The following is a 20,877-nucleotide window of genomic DNA, read 5'->3' as shown; positions in this document are numbered from 1 at the left end:
TCTCTGTTAAGCGTAGGTTTTCCAACAAATTCTTGATGTGCCTTGTAGATAATTTCCTATTTCAAAAGGCAGAAGAAGGAACCAGGGGGTCAGCAGCCCTAGACTTTAGGGAGGATATGGCCATTGGAATCAAAGCTATTGGTACTTTAGGAGAAGTGACCCTGTAATGCTAGAACTCACAACTGTAGGAGAGGGCAAAGAAGAATATGGGCAAACAGGGATCTTGGATTTCAGGAAAGCTGATTTTAACAATACATAAAGGGATCTTGCAGCAACTCTGAGACAAAGTGAAAGACAGAAGTTGGTAGCATGAGGTTTTGTAGACTTGAGCCTACTATGTAGACCTAAGTCTACAAAAGCTCATGCTACCAACTTTACTCTTGCAGACTGCAGACTGATTTTCCATACTAACATGGCTATATGTCTTTGAGGTTTTTTAACAAGTTAAGGGAAATACAGGGTGGAATCCCATGGCCAGACTTGCTAAGGGAAAAAGACTCAGCAAGGATGACAGTTCTTGAAGAAGAGGCTGCAAAAAGGACAGTCACAAACAATCCCACGCAAGATGAAAAATCGGAACCATCTGAAAAAGCCAATGTGGCAGCACAGCAAATTCAGTGTGTGTGTGTGTGTGTGTGTGTGTGTTACAATGAGAATCACTGTGGTATACTAGGACCTGGAACATCCAGATTTTTCATGGCAGGGGGCTGGACCGGATGACCCTTGGTGTCTCTTCTAGCTCTATGATTCTAGTTGTTACTGATCATAAAATCATAGAGTTGGAAGAGACCGCAAGGGCCATCCAGTCCAACCCCCTTCTGCCATGCAGGAACTCACAATCAAAGCATCCCTGGCAGATGGTCATCCAGCTTCTTTTTAAAGATCTCTAAAGAAGGAGACTCCACTACTCTCCAAGGGAGCATCTCATACATCCTTTACTGTCAGGACATTCCTTCTATTGTTGAGGTGGAAGCTGTTTTCCTGGAGCTTGCATCCATTGCTCCATTGGGTCCTGTTCTCTGGAGCAGCAGAAAACAAGCTTGCTCCATCCCCAATGTCACATCCCTTCAAATAAACAGGGCTATCATACCACCTCTTAACCTTCTCTTCTTCAGGCTAAACATATCCAGGTCCCTAAGTCGCTCCTCACAGGGCAAGGTTTAGAGACCTTCCACCATTTTAGTTGTCCTCCTTTGGACATGCTGTAGTTTCTCAATGTCCTTTTTGAATTGTTTTGCCCATAACTGGACACAATATTATTCCAGGTGGGGCCTGACCAGAGCAGAATACAGAGGCACTATTACTTTCCTTGATCTAGACACTATACTTCTATTGATGTAGCCTAAAATCACATTGGCCTTGTTAGCTGCCGCATCACACTGTTAACTCATGTTCTACTTGTGGTCTACTTGGACTTCTAGGTCCCTTTCACACGTAGTTTCATTCAGCCAGGTGTCCCCCATCCTATATCTGTGCATTTCATTTTTTCTGCCTAACTGCAGTACCTTACATTTCTCTGCGCTGAAATTCATTTTGCTAGCTTTGGCCCATCTTTCAAATCTATTAAGGTCATTTTGAATTTTGAAATCTTTCTGACTGCCTCATGCAATTCCTTCTGATTTTATCCTCCTTTACCTCATTTTTTTACCCTTCCTTTTTCAATTTTATACCATTTTGAGCAGTATCTTATGAAAGGATGGGTTGGGTTAGATAATCTATAGGGGAGAATCAAGAGTATTTGACAGCTTAAGTCACTCTGTATCCCTCTTCTCCCTGACCAAACCCAGCGAAAGTGTGTTTGGGAACATATTTGCTGGGCTAATGTAGCTCTGCTCATCCTGAATAAACATGGAGCAGCTGATGCCACTGGTAAGCTGTTCCTGAATTAGAAAGGATAAATATTGCCAACAGATAAATGGAATTAAGAGCATAAAGAGAAAATGATCCACAGCAGCAAATGCATCAAAAGTGGTTAACTTTAAACAGGGGTTAGATGAGCGTTTTTCAGGAATGCTGTAGTTATGGGTTCTTGGATGTCAGAAGGATTGGACTAGATTGGCTTCCCTTGATCTAGACACTATACTTTTATTGATGCAGCCTAAAATTGCATTGGCCTTTTTAGCTGCCGCATTGCACTGTTGACACATGTTCAACTTGTGCTCTACTTGGACTCCCAGATCCCTTTCACACGAATAAGTCTCTCCTTCAGCCAGGTCTCCCCCATAATCCTATATCTGTGCCTTTCATTTTTCCGCCCGAAGTGCAGTACCTTACATTTCTCCCTGTTGAATTTCATTTTGTTAGCTTTGGCCCAGCTTCCTAGTCTATTCAGGTCATTTTGAATGTTGATCCTGTCCTCTGGAGTATTAGCTACTCCTCCTAATTTGGTGTCACCTGCAAATTTGATAAGTAGAGACCAGGGTTCGAATCCTTACTCAGTCATGGAAACCCACTAAGTGATCTTGGGCGAATCACACTCTCTCATCTTCAGAGGGAGGCAAAGACAAACTTTCTCTGAACAAATCTTGCCATGATAAACCCCATGATAGGTTCACCTTAGGGCCTTAGTTGGAAATAACTGGAAAGCACACAACAACAACAAATGATGTTTACCTGGTACAAGATTTGCATTCCTCAGTGGGATGGGCCCCAAGATGGAGTCGCCGCAGGTGGTCAATCTTGGGCTGTCCAGGTGCCCTGAATGCCAAGGAAGGGAAAAGGGAATACGTATTTCTAATGTGGAAAGCATTCCTTTTCTGCAAGGAAAGGAAGATGACCCCGGATGGCTTGAAAACAAAGCGGCTCAAATACTGTCTCAAAGAAAGGAGAAATATCCCTGATACGTTACACAACAAATGGAATATAGAACCAGGAAGGAGCGAATATTCATATATTTTTGGAAAACATGTTTTTCAAATGTTGTGAAACCCTGATGAGAAGAATCCTGGAACTGACAAGAATTTTTGCAATTTGGGACTTATTCTGCAAAATAATTCACACGTGGTTGCTTTAAGCAGAAAACAACGTTTACTGCACAGAAAATCATCTAATGAAGAAATACTGTTTCCTGCCCAGAAAAGTGCTGCAAAACTCACATGTCTGCTGATCTGCCTAGAAAACAGCATTTTCTGGGCATGAAATATGTGAATTTTGCATGGACTAAATCCTGAATTGTGACTCGGCTTCAAAAACTGTTTTGAAGAGTTTCGTACAACGGGAAGGAAATGCTTAAAGTTACTTATTGCTGCCTTTGGGAAGAAAACTGAGTGAAGTATCCCATCCTTAGCATATAGTGTATACAGAGACACTGTGTGCGCATATATGTGTGTGTGTGTGTGTGTGTGTGTGTTGTTGTTGTTGTGTATGTATATAATAGAAGAGCAACAGTTTGCAAGATGCATGCATAGGTTCTCCTTCTGCATTCTTTCCTTCTCTCTCATTGTGTGTGTGTTTGTGTGTATGTATATATGTGTGTGTATATGTGTGTGAGAGAGAAGGAAATGCAGGAGAACCTATATATTCATCTTGCAAACTGCTGCTCTTCTGCTCACTGCTGGTGTCTGCAGATGGAACAACCCATCCGAAGAAATCTCTCCTTGCAATAATAGGTTGGTACAACACAGGGTCAGGCAACCCTTTCCAGTAGGTTCTAACATCATGACAACCCCTGGTGAATACAGATGTTGCAAAACTACTCAATTCACTCTTGAACACACGTAGGGCCATTGCAAAGACATCAGTCCCAAGCAGAAAGGCAGCTAACATCCTGTGGCACACACACTGAAAGCCCACTGTGCCCAGCCCACCTGGCAGAGGCATCAAACTGGAGCGAAACGGCATGCCCAATGAGCCCGGGTGGCTTCCCGAACTGGAGGCGGACAGGCTGCTTGTTCTGCAGTTTGCCGATGATGGCGTCGTTGACAGGGAGCCAGTCAATGTTTGGGATGAGCAGCTGGCTGGGCAAGAGGCAGCACTCGTCAATCAGGGCATCATCCGGCTCACTTGGGTGGCTCTCATCACGACCTTCCAGGGAAGGAAAAGGAAGGGTTTGGTCAGGGGAGAAATCAGCATGCCATATTTCGGAGACTCACAATGCTAACTGTCCTAGGACACATTAAAAGGAATCAGTGTTGATCATAAGTTGAATGTGGAGCCAGCAGTGTGATGCTGCAGCAAAGGCAAGGAAGAGAAGAAGGGAGGGAGGGAGGGAGGGAGGGAGGGAGGGAGGGAGGGAGGGAGGGAGGGAGGGAGGGAGTAAGTAAGTAAGTGCTGGGACTTTTATGTCATAGGGGGAAAACCCTATCTAGCAGGTGAGTAAATTTTGGGACCTCTCTTCCGGTGACAATGCTTACAACCTGCAACTCTCCTTACAACTCTTCAGGCCATAAGGCGGCAGAACACCTTCTATGTAAGAAATCTGAGTTTCTCTAGGCATTGTTTGTTGGGCCAGTAAATTCTTAATTGTTAAGCTTAACTTTTGAAAAGATTCGAAAACAATATCCGAGGATTTGGTAGTTAGTATCGTACTACGAAGAGTATGGCATTTTTGAGTTCAAAATCGTTTTTACATTGTTTTCAGCCTTAAGAGACCATTTAATGCCACGTGAGCTCATCTCTAAATTCCCAAACGGTAAATCAGTATATTCCAAAAAATCGATTTGTGTGACACAGTTTGAGGACAGTGTTACAGGCAAATAGTCAGTGAATAGAGATGTGGTTATAGCAGAGATAAACCCACTGTCCTGGACAGAAATGGGGTATTCAGATAATACAGAGAATGGCCTACTTCAAACGGGCAAAATTCAAACTATAGATCAATAAATGCATGTGGCCCTGTAATCTCCAATGTTAGCTGTGTCCATCCTACCCTAGAACACCTTCACCAATAGTCTAGTTCTGTATGCATATTTAGCAAGAAAACATGACTCCTGGGAAACCTGTGTGTGCTTCAAATGCATAACCTACCATGCCCCACAAAATCCTGTTATTCCCCCCACTGGTAAGCAGTCTTTCTGCACTGTAATCCTAGGCAACAGCCTTGTGCCAACGTGTATGTGTGCCCTCCCAGTGCCCCCTTTCCCATGTGTGGGACACCCACACAACACTCACAACAGAGCCACAGTTTGGTGAGAAGGCAGAAGAGGAGGGACATGTTGTCCTGGGTGTCAGAGGTTGCTGTGTAAATGGGGAGGCAGCTCGGTTTCAAGAGGCCCCAGATGCGAATCATGACCATGAGCTCTCGCAGCATGCCCAGAGAGGCCCCGTCACGGAGGAAGCTGTGCCCGGGGCGAACCGGACCAGAACCCTACAGGAGGAAAAAGAAAAGGTGAAAAGGGCATCAACATACCCACCTGGTCTCATCTGATTTTGGAGGCTTAGCCAACACCTCAATAGGACATAAATGGGAGAAAATCCCAGCAATCTCTGCAAAGGCTAAGGAAGAATTATACTTGAATCTAACAATACTGGGCAATACTAGGACCTCCTGGAGCAGCTTATTATCTTTTTAGCAGGACAGAGTAGGGAATGTATTCCACTTCTAAGAGACCCGTCTGTATTCAAAGTCACCTAGTGGGTTTCCATGGCTGAGCAGGGATTTGAACCCTGATCATTTGGAGTTTTATGTCAACACTGAAACCACAGTGCTCTAGAAGAAAGATTCCCACTGAGAAAATGAAAAGCTCAGTATTCCCTAATATCCTATGCTCAAAGTCTGTTGTTGCTTTTATGTGCCTTCAAATCATCTTTGACTTATGATGAAGCTCTCCTTGGGTTTTCTTGGCAAGATTTGATCAGATTTGCCACCATTGCCTTCCTCTGAGGCTGAGAGAGTGTGATGTGCCCAATGTCACCCAGTGGGTTTCCATGACTGACTTGGGGATTCGAACCCTGGTCTCCCAGAATCCTAGTCCAAGATTCGAACCATCACACCACACCCGCTCTAATCTTAGAAGACATATAGGCAATTCATGGTTTTAGAAACATTGGCTGCCAACGATTCAACATGATTTTGAGGAACTGTGAAATATGCATATCGCAGAAATTGTGAAACTTCACATGATTCATGGAAAGAGATTGTACAAGCGGGATCTCACCTGATTTGGGAGGCTGGCAAGGAGGTAGAGGATAATGTCTCCGACCCACTGAATCAGCTGCTGGAGAGACTGCAAGGTAGTCATCTCAAGGACAAACTCCTCGGTCTTCAGGTTGATCATCACTTTGTCAATATCTAAAAAAGGGAAGGCTCAAGGTGACACTCCTCTGAGTTTTGCTATTTGTGTTTCCTGACAATACTATACACATTGATGAAGGCACTGGAAGACAGAAGGGTTGATGTTTGCATAGAAGATGGAGCAAACTTGTTTCCCACTGCTCCAAGGACTAGGATGCAAATCAATAGATTCAAATGACCAGAAAAGAGAATCTATTTAAACATGACAGATGTCTTGACTGTAAGAGCTGTTTGACAATTGGATATGGATTGCCTTGCAAGGTGGTGGAATCTCCTCCTTGGAAGGTCTTTAAACAGAAGTTGGCTAAGCATCATTCAAAAGTGTTTTAGCTGTGTATTCCTGTATGGCAGAAGAGGGCTAGACCACATAGCCCTTGGGTCCCTGCCAGCTCTAAGCTTCTATGCCTTATGGAACTTCCTGAAACAAGATGTGGCGCCAAGCTCTGGTGCTGTTGCGTGTTCAAGTTGTTTCTAGCTTAGAGCGGCCCTAAAGCAACCCTATCATGGGGTTTTCTTCGAAAGATGTGTTCAGAGGAGATTTGCCATTGTCTTTCCCAGAGGCTGAGAGAGTGTGACTTGCCCAAGGTCACCCAGTGGGTTTCATGGATGACCTAGGATCTGAACCCTGGTTTCCAGAGTCCTAGTCTAATATTCGAACCACTATGGCTCTATGGCTTTTTAAAAAAAGGATAAGACAGTCAAGTGTATGATTCTATATATTCACATTGATAGAAGGCTGCAGGCAAAGAATCTTAATGCAATTGTATGGGTTTTTTTGCACATGTTTTATCCACAGAGATGTGCATGTTAGCAGTGCAGAAGAAGTAGAGAGGCACCAATTATGGGTAGAAAGAGGAATTGTGATATATAGACACTTACTCTAGTCCTAAACTGATATTAGAAGCATACTGGACTGTGAGGATCAGCGATGGGCTGCCTCCAACATACCTATATCTGTGATCTTTGAGCAGATCTCTGTCAGTCGGTCCCCGGGACTTTTGTCCGGGGTGTTCAGGACAGGAGGGCGGAGGAGAGATTTGAGGGTGCAACTGATAGCGATCAGGAACAGCTTGGCATGGTAATCGCACACCCGCGCCACGGTGCCAGAAGACAGCTTGCAGAGAGACGCTTTCATGGCAATGATGCGGGTGGAGAGAACCTGGAATGACAAAAAGGACAACAGATGGTCATAGAACAACTTTTCATTCATGCTCTCCCTTCCAACTTAGTAAGATTATAACATACCCACCCCCCCAAAAAACCCAAGAAATGGACTGCAGTTCTGCACAGAGCTCTCTCAAGTTTGCTGTCATGTTAAAATCCATTTAACAGTGGAGAGGGGTGATCCAGTTTCAAATTGTCTTCACTTCACATTATGGCCCAGGAAGCTTGGGGAAAAACCCCTGTACTGGGTGAATTTTGTGTTATTTTTCTCAGCCCCAAATCTCCAGCATTTGGGGACTTAAGGCATGTGTTAGAATATAACACATACTCCATAGTGGCAGCACACCAGAAGAATTTTGCATGAGGAGGATTAGGTGACCTGTGTCAATTGTTCCATCTCTTTGGTGATGTCCTTCCAGGAGTAGTCTCTGCAGCATTGGCTTTAGCTAACAGTAGTTGGTGTAATTTTGGCTTTTGCTTAGTGCATTGGTTCCCAAACTTTGGTCTTCCAGATGTTTTGGACTTCATCTCCTAGAATTCCTGACTGTTGGCCAAGCTGGTTGGGGCTTCTGGGAGTTGGAATCCAAAGGACCTGGAGGACCAAAGTTTGGGAATCACTGGCTTAGTATAAGGCTGGAAGGACCTTGAAGGAAAGGAATGTATCAATACTAAATATTCACTCCATGCATCTGAGGAAGTAGAGCAAATCTACAAAAGTGCATGCACAACTTTTGCTCATCAGTATGCTGCAAAATCCCTTTGCAAACTGATATTCCAAAATAACGTAGCTACGTCTCCAGATATTTCTTTGCACAACATCCATAAAACACTTGGAATGTAATGGAAAGAGCCACCAAGGAAGGGTTGAGGCTTTGGTGAAAAGCAGAATAACAGCTCAACCGCTCACCTGCTGCAGAGCTGCATTCTGGCGCATGTATTCCTCATGGAGTTTCTCCACCAGGTTCTGCACCATACCTGGTTGCACATGGAGGAGGATGTCCCACCAGTCGTAACCTGTCACCATGCAGTATTCCAACAGGAAAAGCAGATGCCGGAGCGTGATGTTCATGTCCAGGATGTGGCCCATGGAGGGAGAGATCCGAAGCATGCTCAGCTGCAGGGGGAAGGAAAAGTGACAGACTGGAAAGAAAATCAATCGCCTCCCTCTGTGCTCTCTGGAAGGCTGTTTTGTTGTTGTTTTGACATGCTGTGCCTTTATAGAAAAGGTGGGTGTTCACTAAGGGACTTAATATATCAGAACCATAGAATCACCATCATAGAGTTGGCAGGGGCCTTTCAGTCCAAACTTCAGTCAATACGAGTTGAGTCTCCTTTATCTGAAATGCTTGGAACCAGACCTGTTTGGGGTTTTGGAATATTTGCATATGCATGGGGAGATACCTTGAAGATGTGATCCAAGTCTAATCATGAAATTCATTCATGTTTCACAGACACATTATACGAATAGCCTGAAGGTAACTTTCTGCACAATTTTTCCCATAATTTTGTGCATGAAAGTTTGTGCACAATGAACCATTGGAAAGCAAAGGTAGCACTATCTCAGCTACCTGTGTGAACTATTTTGGAATATTTCTGAATTCCAGATAAGGGAGACTCAAACTTATACAGGAAATCTAGCAAGAGGGTTGCCAGTAGGGAACTATCCAGTATTTGTTTAAGACATTGAAAGAAAAAGACCTCTTGAGATCATGGGTTCCACTGCCCAATTGCTCTTAGTCTCAAGAAGTTCTTTGGAGGTTTTTAAGCAGAGGCTGGGTGACCATCTGTTGGGACTGCTTGGATTGTGTCTTCCTGCATGGCTGAATGGGGTTGGACTGGATAGCCCTTGGGATCTCTTCCAACGCTAGCATTGTGTCTTCCTGCATGGCAGAAAGGGGTTGGACGGATGACTTTTGGGGGTATCTTCCAAGATTCTGGGATTCTATGATGCATCCCAGTCTGATGGTGAGAGGTTCGATTTCACCCCAATACAACAATACCTTTCCATGACTGTCGACCCCAACCAAGGCGAGCGAGGTCCAGGACATCTGCATGGCTTTGAAATGGACTAGGGGACCTGCTGGCCGTTGTCTCTTGATGGCTGGTTCGTCCAGCGAACGTGGTGGGGTTGTGCCATAGAAAACTGCCATGGCCTGGAGCGAGAGGCGATGGATGATCTGCACGCTGCCATCATGGAAAGCAAGTGCAAGCCCTGGAAGGGAGGCCATGACAAAATCAAAAAGCAGAAAATCAGATCATTTTTTACCATACACACACACACAAAACATGCAAAGAGATATGCAAAGGGACCTTGTAGCACCTTTCCATACTGATTTTCCTGACTAACACAGCTATATCATTATAATTTTAGATGTGTGTGTTTTAAAAAGATGTTTATGTCTTGTCTCAAATATTATGTACATAATAAAAGTGTTTCTATTTATGTTATAATAGCCCATGTAGATGGCCAATTGCAGGGTGACCAGATGTGCAAATAGCAAAGGACGACAAGGCACTGCAAAATGTAGGAGCCTCAAGAAAAATGTAGGCTACTACCAAATAAAAGCTAAGAACACTAATATAATTATAAATTCATGCTTCTAAGTCATGCTCAAAATGGAGAACATTTTGAAATTTCTCATGGAAAGAAGGTAGAAATGTAGGACAGTTCCTGGAAAAGATGTCTGGACACCCCATGATAAGGCTGAAATGCACTGGGTTTTTTAAAGAAATGAAAGGAAATCTTCTACATCTTCAAATACAAAAAAGATGTCACCTCTCAAGCTTCTCTTCTCCTCCTCTTTTACCATTTCTTTATCACTTATTATTATTATTATTATTATTATTATTATTATTATTATTATTTTTACTACTTTTTTATTGCTTTTGGGCCCACTGTTTCCCTGTACTGCCTGGCTTAGAGCAATGTGTAACAACAGGAGGGAAAAGATCTTCCTCACCCAAACCGGGGAAGAACTTGGTATCATTTGCCACTTTCAGATCCGTGCTGGTCAAGGAGATGGGCAGTTTGGGCAGCGCCACGGCCGAAACCCGGTCCAGGTCGTTGGTGGCAGACAAGATGCGCCATTTCAGGATCATCGGTGGCTTGTCTCCAACTTTAAAATGGTTTAAAAGGCAGTTAAAGCTGAATAACAATGATTAAAAATAGAACATGTCCCAGTTTAAAGACTTTCGGTAGTATCCATTTGCCCAAAATGGGATTAAAAGGGCAAAATGCGCTCCACTTTATTCACTTTTTTGCCCAGTGAAAGAGTGCTGTGCGGACTGGAAATCTGCACACTTCAGTTAAACAAAGTTACCAGTTAAAAGCCATTTGGCTCAAATGGAGGGAAAACATTCAAAATGTCAGAAACAAACTCTTCTAGAACATGGCCACATAGCCCGAAAAACCCACAAAAAACTATGGGCGCCAGCCACAAAAGCCATTCACATCACCGTCATCTTACAAAGAAAACAGGCAATTCAGACTGGAGCTTGTTGAGTTTCCATGCAGCCAATTACATTTCTTTGCCTTGAGAGAGTGTCAGAGCATCCTGTTCCCAGAAAATGGGGAGCAAAGTGGCTTTCCGTGCAAAAGGGATAATTAAAATTAAAAATCCTGCTTTCTATTTAAACTGTTCTTGGCTCAGGAAAAGCACTCGGATGCACCAAGCATGATGCATAGAGGACAGGATGGCAGGAGGCAAGAAAGAGAGGCATCATTTGGCTTCAGACCCGGGGGGGGGGGGGTAAACTGCAATTTTAAATAAAATCTAAAATTATGGGGAGAAAGATTTTGGAAATGAGCCTGCCCTTAACTACTAGGCAAGACAAGAACATGGCTGCTTTCACCCTTTCTTGAGTCAGTAGGGATAATTTCTCCCTTCTGGGCACATTTTAAGGAGGACAGAGACAAGTTGGAGCGGGTACAAAAAAAGGGCAATGCGGATGTTCAAGAGAGATGGAGAACAAAACCGAGAAATAAAGGCTGGAGGAGCAGGGAACGTTCCACTTGGTGAAGGGAAGATGGTGGGGACCCATCTTTACACATCTGAGGGCTGCCCAGATGGAAGGACCAGGTTATGGCATGTGTGGGAGGTAGATTTTGACTGAACCTTAGAAGTAACAGCTTGATGGCAAAAATGATTGGGCAATGGGACCAATGACCTGGAGAGGTTGTGGGGTCTCTGGATGTCTCCAAAAAGAGGCTAAAGAGCTCCATGCTGGGGATGCTTCAGCTGGAGATCCTGGAGTGGGGTTGGAGTTGATGGCCCCTGGGGTCCCTTCCAACTCTAGGATTCTCCATTTTTGCATCACATCTTCCAGTTGTATTTCAAGCTATCAGAGGATGGGTAGCTTGGAAAGGTCTGGGGCCAGTCTTTTACCTCTCCAGACCCATCAGGGGCTTCATTCCCACCAACAAAGGCAGTGGCGAGAAGCCCCCTCCCAGAGTGCTTGCCTTGTCTATCCCTGCACAGCAGAGGGTTGGACTGGATACTCTCCTGGGGTCCCTTTCAGCCTTATTGCTCTATTTTTCAAAAACTACAATGTGCACAGATGCCTTGGTTTAGAGCAGAGCAATACTGCAGCATGGTTTCAGTCAATACGAGTTGAGTCTCCTTTATCTGAAATGCTTGGAACCAGACCTGTTTGGGGTTTTGGAATATTTGCATATGCATGGGGAGATACCTTGAAGATGTGATCCAAGTCTAATCATGAAATTCATTCATGTTTCACAGACACATTATACGAATAGCCTGAAGGTAACTTTCTGCACAATTTTTCCCATAATTTTGTGCATGAAAGTTTGTGCACAATGAACCATTGGAAAGCAAAGGTATGCTTCGGATCTCTCCCTCCATGGGCCACATCCTGGACATGAACATCACGCTCCGGCATCTGCTTTTCCTGTTGGAATACTGCATGGTGACAGGTTACGACTGGTGGGACATCCTCCTCCATGTGCAACCAGGTATGGTGCAGAACCTGGTGGAGAAACTCCATGAGGAATACATGCGCCAGAATGCAGCTCTGCAGCAGGTGAGCGGTTGAGCTGTTATTCTGCTTTTCACCAAAGCCTCAACCCTTCCTTGGTGGCTCTTTCCATTACATTCCAAGTGTTTTATGGATGTTGTGCAAAGAAATATCTGGAGACGTAGCTACGTTATTTTGGAATATCAGTTTGCAAAGGGATTTTGCAGCATACTGATGAGCAAAAGTTGTGCATGCACTTTTGTAGATTTGCTCTACTTCCTCAGATGCATGGAGTGAATATTTAGTATTGATACATTCCTTTCCTTCAAGGTCCTTCCAGCCTTATACTAAGCCAGTGATTCCCAAACTTTGGTCGCTGTCCTGGTGGCAGCGGAGTGCTTTAGGAGGCCACAAAAACAGGGTTGCACATTGCCTACCTTGGTTGAGGTGTTGGGTTTAAACCAGGGAGGTCCAGCTTTTGATATAAGGAAAGGGGAAGCCTGAAAGCTTTGCTGGAAACAGGAGGGGCACTGTCTCTGGTCTGTTCGATACAGGATCTTCAGACTTACGGTAAATTGGGGGGGGGGGGGTTGGAGTACAACTATCATAATGCCACTTTAACTGCTGTGGCTCCATTTTACAGAATGCTGGGGTTTGTAGTTTGAGGAGTCACTGCCACTTTTTGACTGCGAGTGCTAAAGACCTTGTAAAGCTGTAGACCTTGTAGGACTGGAGGCACGGTCTACAAAGTAATGTCTGGAGGAAGGAAAATCCATTTTATTTCCTTGCATGTTTGCTTTGCTTTCAAACCACTCACTAACCCAAGGTCTCTACAGCACTGAAAGTGGTGTCAAACCGCATCATTTCTACAGTGTGGATGCACCCTTAGAGATAGCTGCAACGCAGCCACTGGGCTCTTTCCTTAAAGCAACCCCGGCCCCTGACTCACCTGTTGGGGAAATCTGCTGGAAGATGTTATTGACAGGCAAGCCCTCTTTCCTTAGCGACCAACACTCCACAATGCTGCTGTTCTGATTGGAGGCACAAAGCAACATCTGGAAGAAGAAAAATCCATTTTACTTCTTGGCTTGCTTGCTTCATTTTCAAGCCGCCCACTAACCAAGTGAGAGATGGTTAGATCATTATAAATTTAAAATACAACAGTGCAAAGACTAAAGGTGGCAGACAATAAAATCATGACAAAAACAGCAGCCAAGATGGAAACATTTGCCTGCACAGAGAACATTCTTCAATGGTGTGACCTCACTTCTGGAAGTTTTTTGGAGAATTGTACCACCCGACAGGAGCCTGCCCAACTTCTGAGAGCCACAAGATTCCCTTTCTCAGTCCCACTGCCTTGACTGCTGGGAAAATGGTAGACAGGGTCTTCTTGGTGGCTGCCTCTCGACTCTGGAACTCCCTCTCTAGAGAGACCAGAATGGCCCCCTCCTTGTGTTCTTCCATCGGCAAACTTAGACCATTTTATGCAGACAGCCTTTTAGAATCGAAGCCCTTTAACAAAAGGGCTATCTTGTCTCAAATTGCATTTCAAAATGTTTTTTAGAGTTTCCTTTTAAATAATGGTTAATGATTCTATTTTGTTTTTTAATATTGACATTTTGCAAGTTTGCATAATTGTAATCTTTGCAATGTGTAAACTGCCTTGAATCCCACTCTTGGGGAAAAGGAGGGAAGGAGGGCCAGACCGATGGATGGACGGATGGACGGACGGATGGACGGACAGACAGACAGACAGATAGACAGACAAGACAAGTTTTGGGTGCCTCATTTTAAGAAGGATATATAGAAGGTGGAGGGGGTTCAGAGAAGTATTGCTCCAGACATTGTTGAAGAGTAGCTTCCCTCTAGGTTTAATAATCATAACAACAACAACAACAACAACTCCCTTTTTACCAAAGGACAGAACATCAGATATATATAATCAAAAACGAATGATCCAAGACAACCCTATAAAATGCTAAAAATACTAGAAAATGCTAAAATACTAAAACAATACAGTGATACAGTTGGCTCTCCACATTTGCAGCTTTGACTTTTGCGGCTTTCATTCATATGTCCTCTTTGGGAATTTCAACATCTACCAGATGTTGACCGTAGAGTTGTGCTGGAGGACCTAGAGGTTCCTTGAGAAAACCCTTCTCTAGGCATTTGTAGGTCCTCCAGCACAATTCTATGGTCAACGTCTGGCAGAAGTTGACCACAGATTTGATCTGGAGCACATGGAGATTCCTAGAGAGGTGTTTTTCCACACTCACGGGGGTCCTTTGCCCCTAACCCCAGCAAATGTAGAAGGACTGCTGTACACTAAAGTTCCCCTGCAATGGAAGAAGGGGGCGAGAAGGTGGAAAGAGAAGGGGTCCATCACCTGTTCGGACATGTCCCGAGCGAGGAATTTCAAGTGGGTGATGGCCAAGTACTTGTCCTTCCGGATAGGGTCGGTGGTACAGCGCATGAAAAGGGAGGGCAGGATCTCAGTGTCGATCTTGCACTTTTCGTTCACAACACTGACGCAGACCTTGTAGAACTGGACCGGCGAAGCGCTGCTGCCATCTGAAGTAGCCACCACAATGTTGCCACCCCCCGTGAATGCAATGTCGGCCAGGGCCACCCGGCATCGGAGGCGGCACAAGCTTTCTGTGGAAGTCAAGACCTGGCCATTGGGCTTGAGCAAGGAGACAGTGACCAGGCCGCTGATGGTGACAGCAATCCAGCCCTCCATGGGCTTCCCCCCAAAGAGTGTCAGGGATGGAGAGAATTTGACCCGGGAAAACTTCTCCCCAAAGTTCGAGGCTCCGGACTGAGGACAGAAGGAAGAAAAAGTTAAGGAGGAGGACATTGCTGAGACACACCCAGGTGAGCAACATTCCCCTTTTCTCAAAAAATCACCCAGACAGCATAGCCAATGGATTCTGGGAATTGTAGTCCCCAGAATGGTAATTGCTGACATCCTAATAGTGACATACATAGGTGTAACTGGATGATATGAGGCCTGTGTATTTAGACTTGTGTCTTCAAATCATTTTCTGACTTATGGTGACCTTATCCTGAGGTTTTCTTGGCAAAGTTTGTTCAGAGGTTTGCCCTTGCCTTACCCTGAGGCTGAGAGAGTAGGTCTTACCCAAGGAGAGACAGATTGGTGGGCATGCGCTTCCAGCTGTGACAGGATTGCAACTCCCACCATTCTGCACCCCGATGGGAGTTGTACTCCAGCAACCTCTGGAGAGCTGTATGATACCCTTCCTGGACCTATCTTAATACACAAAAGCACAAAGAATTGCCAGTCACCTTCTCTACATGAAGGGCTAGCTTCACCCCATTGTGCAGCCAAGAAAGGGCCACCATGGGGTCTCCTTCCACCACACTCCCCACGTTGCTCTCCCAGCTGTTGGCCAAATGGTCCATCATACTCCAGCACTTGATGTGTCCGTCTGCATCAGCAGAAAGGAGCCGAGAACCTGCATCAGCGGAAAGAGACCAAGGAAAGTCAGGACAACCAAGCTTAGAAATTGCACATCAGAAAATCACTTGCCAGATTTGCACCCCCAATTTCTCAACAGTCTTAAAAACGAGAGATTTTAGTCTGGCATATCAGTATGCAAAGGCATCTTGCAGCACCTTAGACACTAACTGAGCAAAAGAAGCTTTTAACTATTGTATACTTTTATGTGATTTTATATTCCATGTAGATGATTTTTATTGTTTTGAATTTTACTGGGATTTTAAAATAGTTTTATCTGTGAGTCATCTTGGGTCCCTTCGGGAAGAAAGGTGGCATACAAATGAAATATATAAAATAAAACTTGCAGCACAAGCCTCCATAGGCTTGCCCACTATCCGCACTGTAGAAATATTCAAGTTTACCCCCACTTTAATTGTCATGGCTCAATGGTATGTAATTTTAGCCTTTACAGTTTGTTGTGCTGCCATTGCTCTCAGAAAGAGAAGGCTAAATATCTCACAAAACTACACTTTTTGTAATAATCTAGTTTGAGATTGCTTTAGCTGCCTTGGCTCATTGCTACAGAATTCTTGGAACAGTAGTTTTGAGTTATTTAGCCTTCTCATAGGCCCTCTCCAGATGGGCCCTTTGCGGCGTGTCCACGGCATGCTAGGGTTGCCTCGGGATGGTGCGTGCATATGCCCCGCAACCCTAGCATGTCGTGCATGCGCTGCCGTCACGCAGCGCCTTACACATGGTGCGCGTAACCATTACGTCGCAGCTTCCATACAGAGCTGCACAGCTGCGACGTATATGCGCCATCTTTGGTGCTTTGCGGCGCAGCAAAAAGAAGCCACTTTTTTTAGTTCCTTTTCTGCTGTGCAGCTGCACCGCACAATTTGTATGCTGCGGTGCAGCTGTGCAGCAGAGAGAGGCGCCAAGGAGGCTCCTCTTCTGGGAGGTCTGTACCCCGCCTATCAGAGAGCTCCGGTGCCACAACAAACTACAGTTCCCAGGATTCCCAGGGCAGTTAAATTGGTCTCAAACTGGATGATTTCTGCAGTGTGCTTTGGCCTCTAATCCAATCTTCAAACCACTACACCATACTGGTTCTCAAAATTTAGCCAGACAAAGTTTATAATTGCTTTCTTCTGAGGCCGAGAGAGTGTTACTTGACCAAAAATCGCCCTGTGGATTACATGGCTCCACAGAGGGAAGTCAAACTCTGGTCTCCAGAAGTCCTATTCCAATACACTACTATCCTGTACTGGCTTTAACTGGAGATGCTGGGAGTCAAATCCAAAGCACTTCACGTGCCCAAAGAAATGGCTGTGACATAGTGCCAACCTTCCTACCTGACTGGTCCCACTCCAAGCAGGTGATGATTTCGACGTGTCCAGAATTGATGGAGCAGACATCCCATGGGTGCTCTGTGTCCAGGATGTGGATCATGTGGGTGAGGTCTAGAGAAGAAGAGGAGAGAAGGCAAAGGATTAGGATGGCTAGAAGAACCAAATTATTTAAACTGAGGGTTTCTAGGTGAGTGCTAGTTAAAACAGATGGTGAAGCACCTTCTCAATGGCTACACTCAGACTGAAGACAACTCCTGCATCAGAGCCTTTCAGATGTGACGACTACAACTCCCATAATCCCCAGCCAGGGTGCCTAATGGAAATACAGATCATGGCATTATTATTATTACTTCCAATATTACTGTTTTCAACTTATGGCGACCTGGAGGCGAACCTATCATGGGCTTTTCTTGGCAAGTTTCTTCAGAAGGGGGTTTGCCTTTGCCATCCTGGGATGCTGAGAGTGTGTGATTTGCCCAAGGTCACCCAGTGGGTTTCCATGGTCAAGCAGGGATTCAAATCCTGATGCCCAAACCACTCCACCATACTAAAACAACTATGATGTTGCTACCTACACCTGAAGTAGGAGACCAGGGATTATTAAACCTCTGAGTAGACCAAGCAAGATTAGGTGAAGTCCTACCTTTTTCCTCCTCATTTTTTAGGTCCGTGGTGAAAGCAATGAGGTTGCGACAAGACCATGCACACACCAGTGGGATGGAAGGGCAGTGGTTGCTCTTGGGGCACTTTTCCCACTCGCAGACGTACGCCAGATCCATCGTGCCTCCTCAGTGATTGATCACCCGGAAGAAAACTGTCTTTGGAACCTGCTGTGCGTCTGTTTCAACAAAAAGGACAAAAACAAGTTCACTCACTTACTTATTTATTCACTTTATTTATATACTGCCTTTCCAGGACCCAGTGGCTGATAAAAGCCATCCAATCAACCTCTCTCAACCCTACAGCCCTACAGATGGGTTGGGATCCCTGTGCAACTCTATGGTCAACTTTAACCAAAAGTCACACTGAAGGACCTAGAGATTCCTAGAGAGAGCACTCAAGTGGGCATTTGACACTCCTCCAGCACAATTCTATGGTCAATATGTGGCAGATGTTGACCACAGCGTTGCACTGGAGGACCTACAGATCCCTAAAGAGAACAATCCACTAGGCACACCATGTTTTTACCTGAGAGGACACCTCTCTAGGAATCTCTAGGTCCTCCAGCGCAACTCTGTGGCCATTGTCCGACAGACAATGACCACAGAACTGCGCTGGAAGAGCTACAAAGGCCTAGTAGAGTGTTCTCTCTAGGAATCTCTAGGTCCTCCAGGGCAACTCTATGGTCAACTTCCGACAGACACTGGCCATAGAACTGCGCTGGAGGAGATACAAAGGCCTAGTAGAGTGTTCTCTCTAGGAATCTCTAGGTCCTCCAGGGCAACTCTATGGTCAACTTCCGACAGACACTGGCCATAGAACTGCGCTGGAGGAGATACAAAGGCCTAGTAGAGTGTTCTCTCTAGGAATCTCTAGGTCCTCCAGGGCAACTCTGTGGCCAACATCCAACAGACGCTGGCCATAGAACTGCGCTGGAGGAGCTACAAAGGCCTAGTAGAGTGTTCTCTCTAGGAATCTCTAGGTCCTCCAGGGCAACTCTGTGGCCAACATCCAACAGACGCTGGCCATAGAACTGCGCTGGAGGAGCTACAAAGGCCTAGTAGAGCGTTCTCTCTAGGAATCTCTAGGTCCTCCAGGGCAACTCTGTGGCCAACATCCAACAGACGCTGGCCATAGAACTGCGCTGGAGGAGCTACAAAGGCCTAGTAGAGTGTTCTCTCTAGGAATCTCTAGGTCCTCCAGGGCAACTCTATGGTCAACTTCCGACAGACACTGGCCATAGAACTGCGCTGGAGGAGATACAAAGGCCTAGTAGAGTGTTCTCTCTAGGAATCTCTAGGTCCTCCAGGGCAACTCTATGGTCAACTTCCGACAGACACTGGCCATAGAACTGCGCTGGAGGAGATACAAAGGCCTAGTAGAGTGTTCTCTCTAGGAATCTCTAGGTCCTCCAGGGCAACTCTGTGGCCAACATCCAACAGACGCTGGCCATAGAACTGCGCTGGAGGAGCTACAAAGGCCTAGTAGAGTGTTCTCTCTAGGAATCTCTAGGTCCTCCAGGGCAACTCTATGGTCAACATCCAACAGACACTGGCCATAGAACTGCGCTGGGGGAGCAACAAAGGCCTAGTAGAGTGTTCTCTCTAGGAATCTCTAGGTCTTTCAGTGCGACTTTTAGTTAAAATTTGACCATAGAGTTGCACTGGAGGAACTAGATATTCCTAGAGAGGACATATTAATCGAATCCACGAATAATCAAAGCTGCAAATATCAAAGCCGTGAATATGTAGGGACGAGAGTATTGCGTTATATCCTGGATATTGTGAAATTAGTGATGATGATGGGTGCGTGGTGTATGAGATGTATGTTTTAAACCAATAAAGTTTTTAAAAATTTCAACCCCTTTCAGAGGTTTCTTGGACTTCAACTCCCAGAAGCCTCAGCCATGTTAGCCAATAGCCTGGGCTTCTGGGAGATGAAGTCCAAAACCCTTAAAGAGCAGTAAAGGAGGTCTCAGCTATGAATCTGGGGAAACTGAGAAGAGATGGAGGGGTCTTGGCGGTACCTCGTCCGTATCGAGTCGAGAGCGGTTAACAACAACAATTACACGTGTAAAAGCGAAACAACCGCTTTTGTCTACCCCCGCCGCCAGGAATGGACTCTCCCAAACCTCCCCTACTCACCCAGCTCCTTTACAAGCGCCCTGAACGCACTGCGCCTGCGCCAACTTCCCCAGTCATGGTCCTCTTAGCATTGCTGTCTAAGCTACTGCCTGATGTGAGGTTAAAAAAATAAAAATAAAATAAAAATATAATTATAAAAGCTTCCACCTCCGACGGAAACGTAGTCCTTCATGTTCTTCTTCAGTTTACCTCGTTTAATAGGCGAAGTCGGCTCTTGGTTGTGTTTCTATTTGACAAGCAATTAGGTGGCTAAATCAGAGCCAGGACCCCGCTACGTTGAGAGAGGGAAGATATAAGGAGGGGCGTAATTTGCATACTGGGTCTCCCATCATGCCCTGCGAGCAAAACCGGAAAATTGACGTTTGGTTCAGTTTTAAAGTTAAAATATAAAAGGAGGCAAAAAGATAACAAGCTAAATGGTTATTAAAATAGCGTCAAGGTCCGCGCTGTTAAAAATAAATCTGCTCACCATAACCTGAAAATGTTTTATATGTAGAGGTATATATAGGTTTGCCGGCAGAGAGACGTTTGTGCTCGCTTCGGCAGCACATATACTAAAATTGGAACGATACAGAGAAGATTAGCATGGCCCCTGCGCAAGGATGACACGCAAATTCGTGAAGCGTTCCATATTTTTATTGCATTTTGCACAACCGCAGAGACTGGGGCTCAACGCAGAGATCCAGGCCCCGCTTTGCTCTCCTCCGAGGGACGTTTCTCAGCAAGGCTTGCTCAAAGGCTCTGCGCCAAAGAGGCTGAGAGAGTGTGACTTATCTAAGGGCACTCAGGGGAGGCTCCAGGGAGAGCAGAGAGGAAGTCTCCAAGACCTTAAGCCCAAGGCCCAACCAAACCACTTCTAGCCTTTGCTGAAAGACTACAACTCCCAGAATC

The 20,877-nt window shown here is 45.2% G+C and overlaps 1 protein-coding gene and 1 non-coding gene across 5 annotated transcripts in view; one reads left to right on the top strand and one right to left on the bottom strand.

Moving 5' to 3' along the window:
- Nucleotides 1-20,877, bottom strand: part of MED16 (mediator complex subunit 16) — a 23,214-nt gene extending 2,337 nt beyond the window's left edge. The window contains exons 1-15 of one of the 4 annotated variants that reach the window (XM_089496493.1): nucleotides 20,176-20,215; nucleotides 19,987-20,075; nucleotides 17,826-18,020; nucleotides 17,186-17,293; nucleotides 15,677-15,846; nucleotides 14,757-15,188; nucleotides 13,320-13,425; nucleotides 10,357-10,512; nucleotides 9,397-9,608; nucleotides 8,304-8,510; nucleotides 7,181-7,391; nucleotides 6,096-6,229; nucleotides 5,110-5,305; nucleotides 3,807-4,023; nucleotides 2,614-2,697 (exon numbers count right to left, since the gene is read on the bottom strand). In XM_089496493.1, the coding sequence (XP_089352619.1) occupies nucleotides 2,614-2,697; nucleotides 3,807-4,023; nucleotides 5,110-5,305; nucleotides 6,096-6,229; nucleotides 7,181-7,391; nucleotides 8,304-8,510; nucleotides 9,397-9,608; nucleotides 10,357-10,512; nucleotides 13,320-13,425; nucleotides 14,757-15,188; nucleotides 15,677-15,846; nucleotides 17,186-17,293; nucleotides 17,826-17,961 (2,369 nt within the window). In that variant the 5' untranslated portion in view covers nucleotides 17,962-18,020; nucleotides 19,987-20,075; nucleotides 20,176-20,215. Of the gene's footprint in view, nucleotides 1-2,613; nucleotides 2,698-3,806; nucleotides 4,024-5,109; nucleotides 5,306-6,095; nucleotides 6,230-7,180; nucleotides 7,392-8,303; nucleotides 8,511-9,396; nucleotides 9,609-10,356; nucleotides 10,513-13,319; nucleotides 13,426-14,756; nucleotides 15,189-15,676; nucleotides 15,847-17,185; nucleotides 17,294-17,401; nucleotides 17,496-17,825; nucleotides 18,021-18,370; nucleotides 18,458-19,986 lie in introns of those variants that run through there. The other 3 variants (XM_089496492.1, XM_089496494.1, XM_089496495.1) reach the window with 3 other exon arrangements.
- LOC149284540 (U6 spliceosomal RNA) lies at nucleotides 20,517-20,623 on the top strand. The gene has a single exon (XR_016277839.1). It is a non-coding gene; the product is annotated as a U6 spliceosomal RNA (small nuclear RNA).

Source organism: Sceloporus occidentalis, unplaced genomic scaffold (genome assembly GCF_023333645.1).
Source record: "Sceloporus occidentalis isolate IW3139 unplaced genomic scaffold, rSceOcc1.0.p SCAF_91, whole genome shotgun sequence".
Lineage (NCBI taxonomy): Eukaryota > Metazoa > Chordata > Lepidosauria > Squamata > Phrynosomatidae > Sceloporus > Sceloporus occidentalis.
Note: the sequence above shows the minus strand (reverse complement) of the source record. Positions and strands in the feature narration are given on the sequence as shown.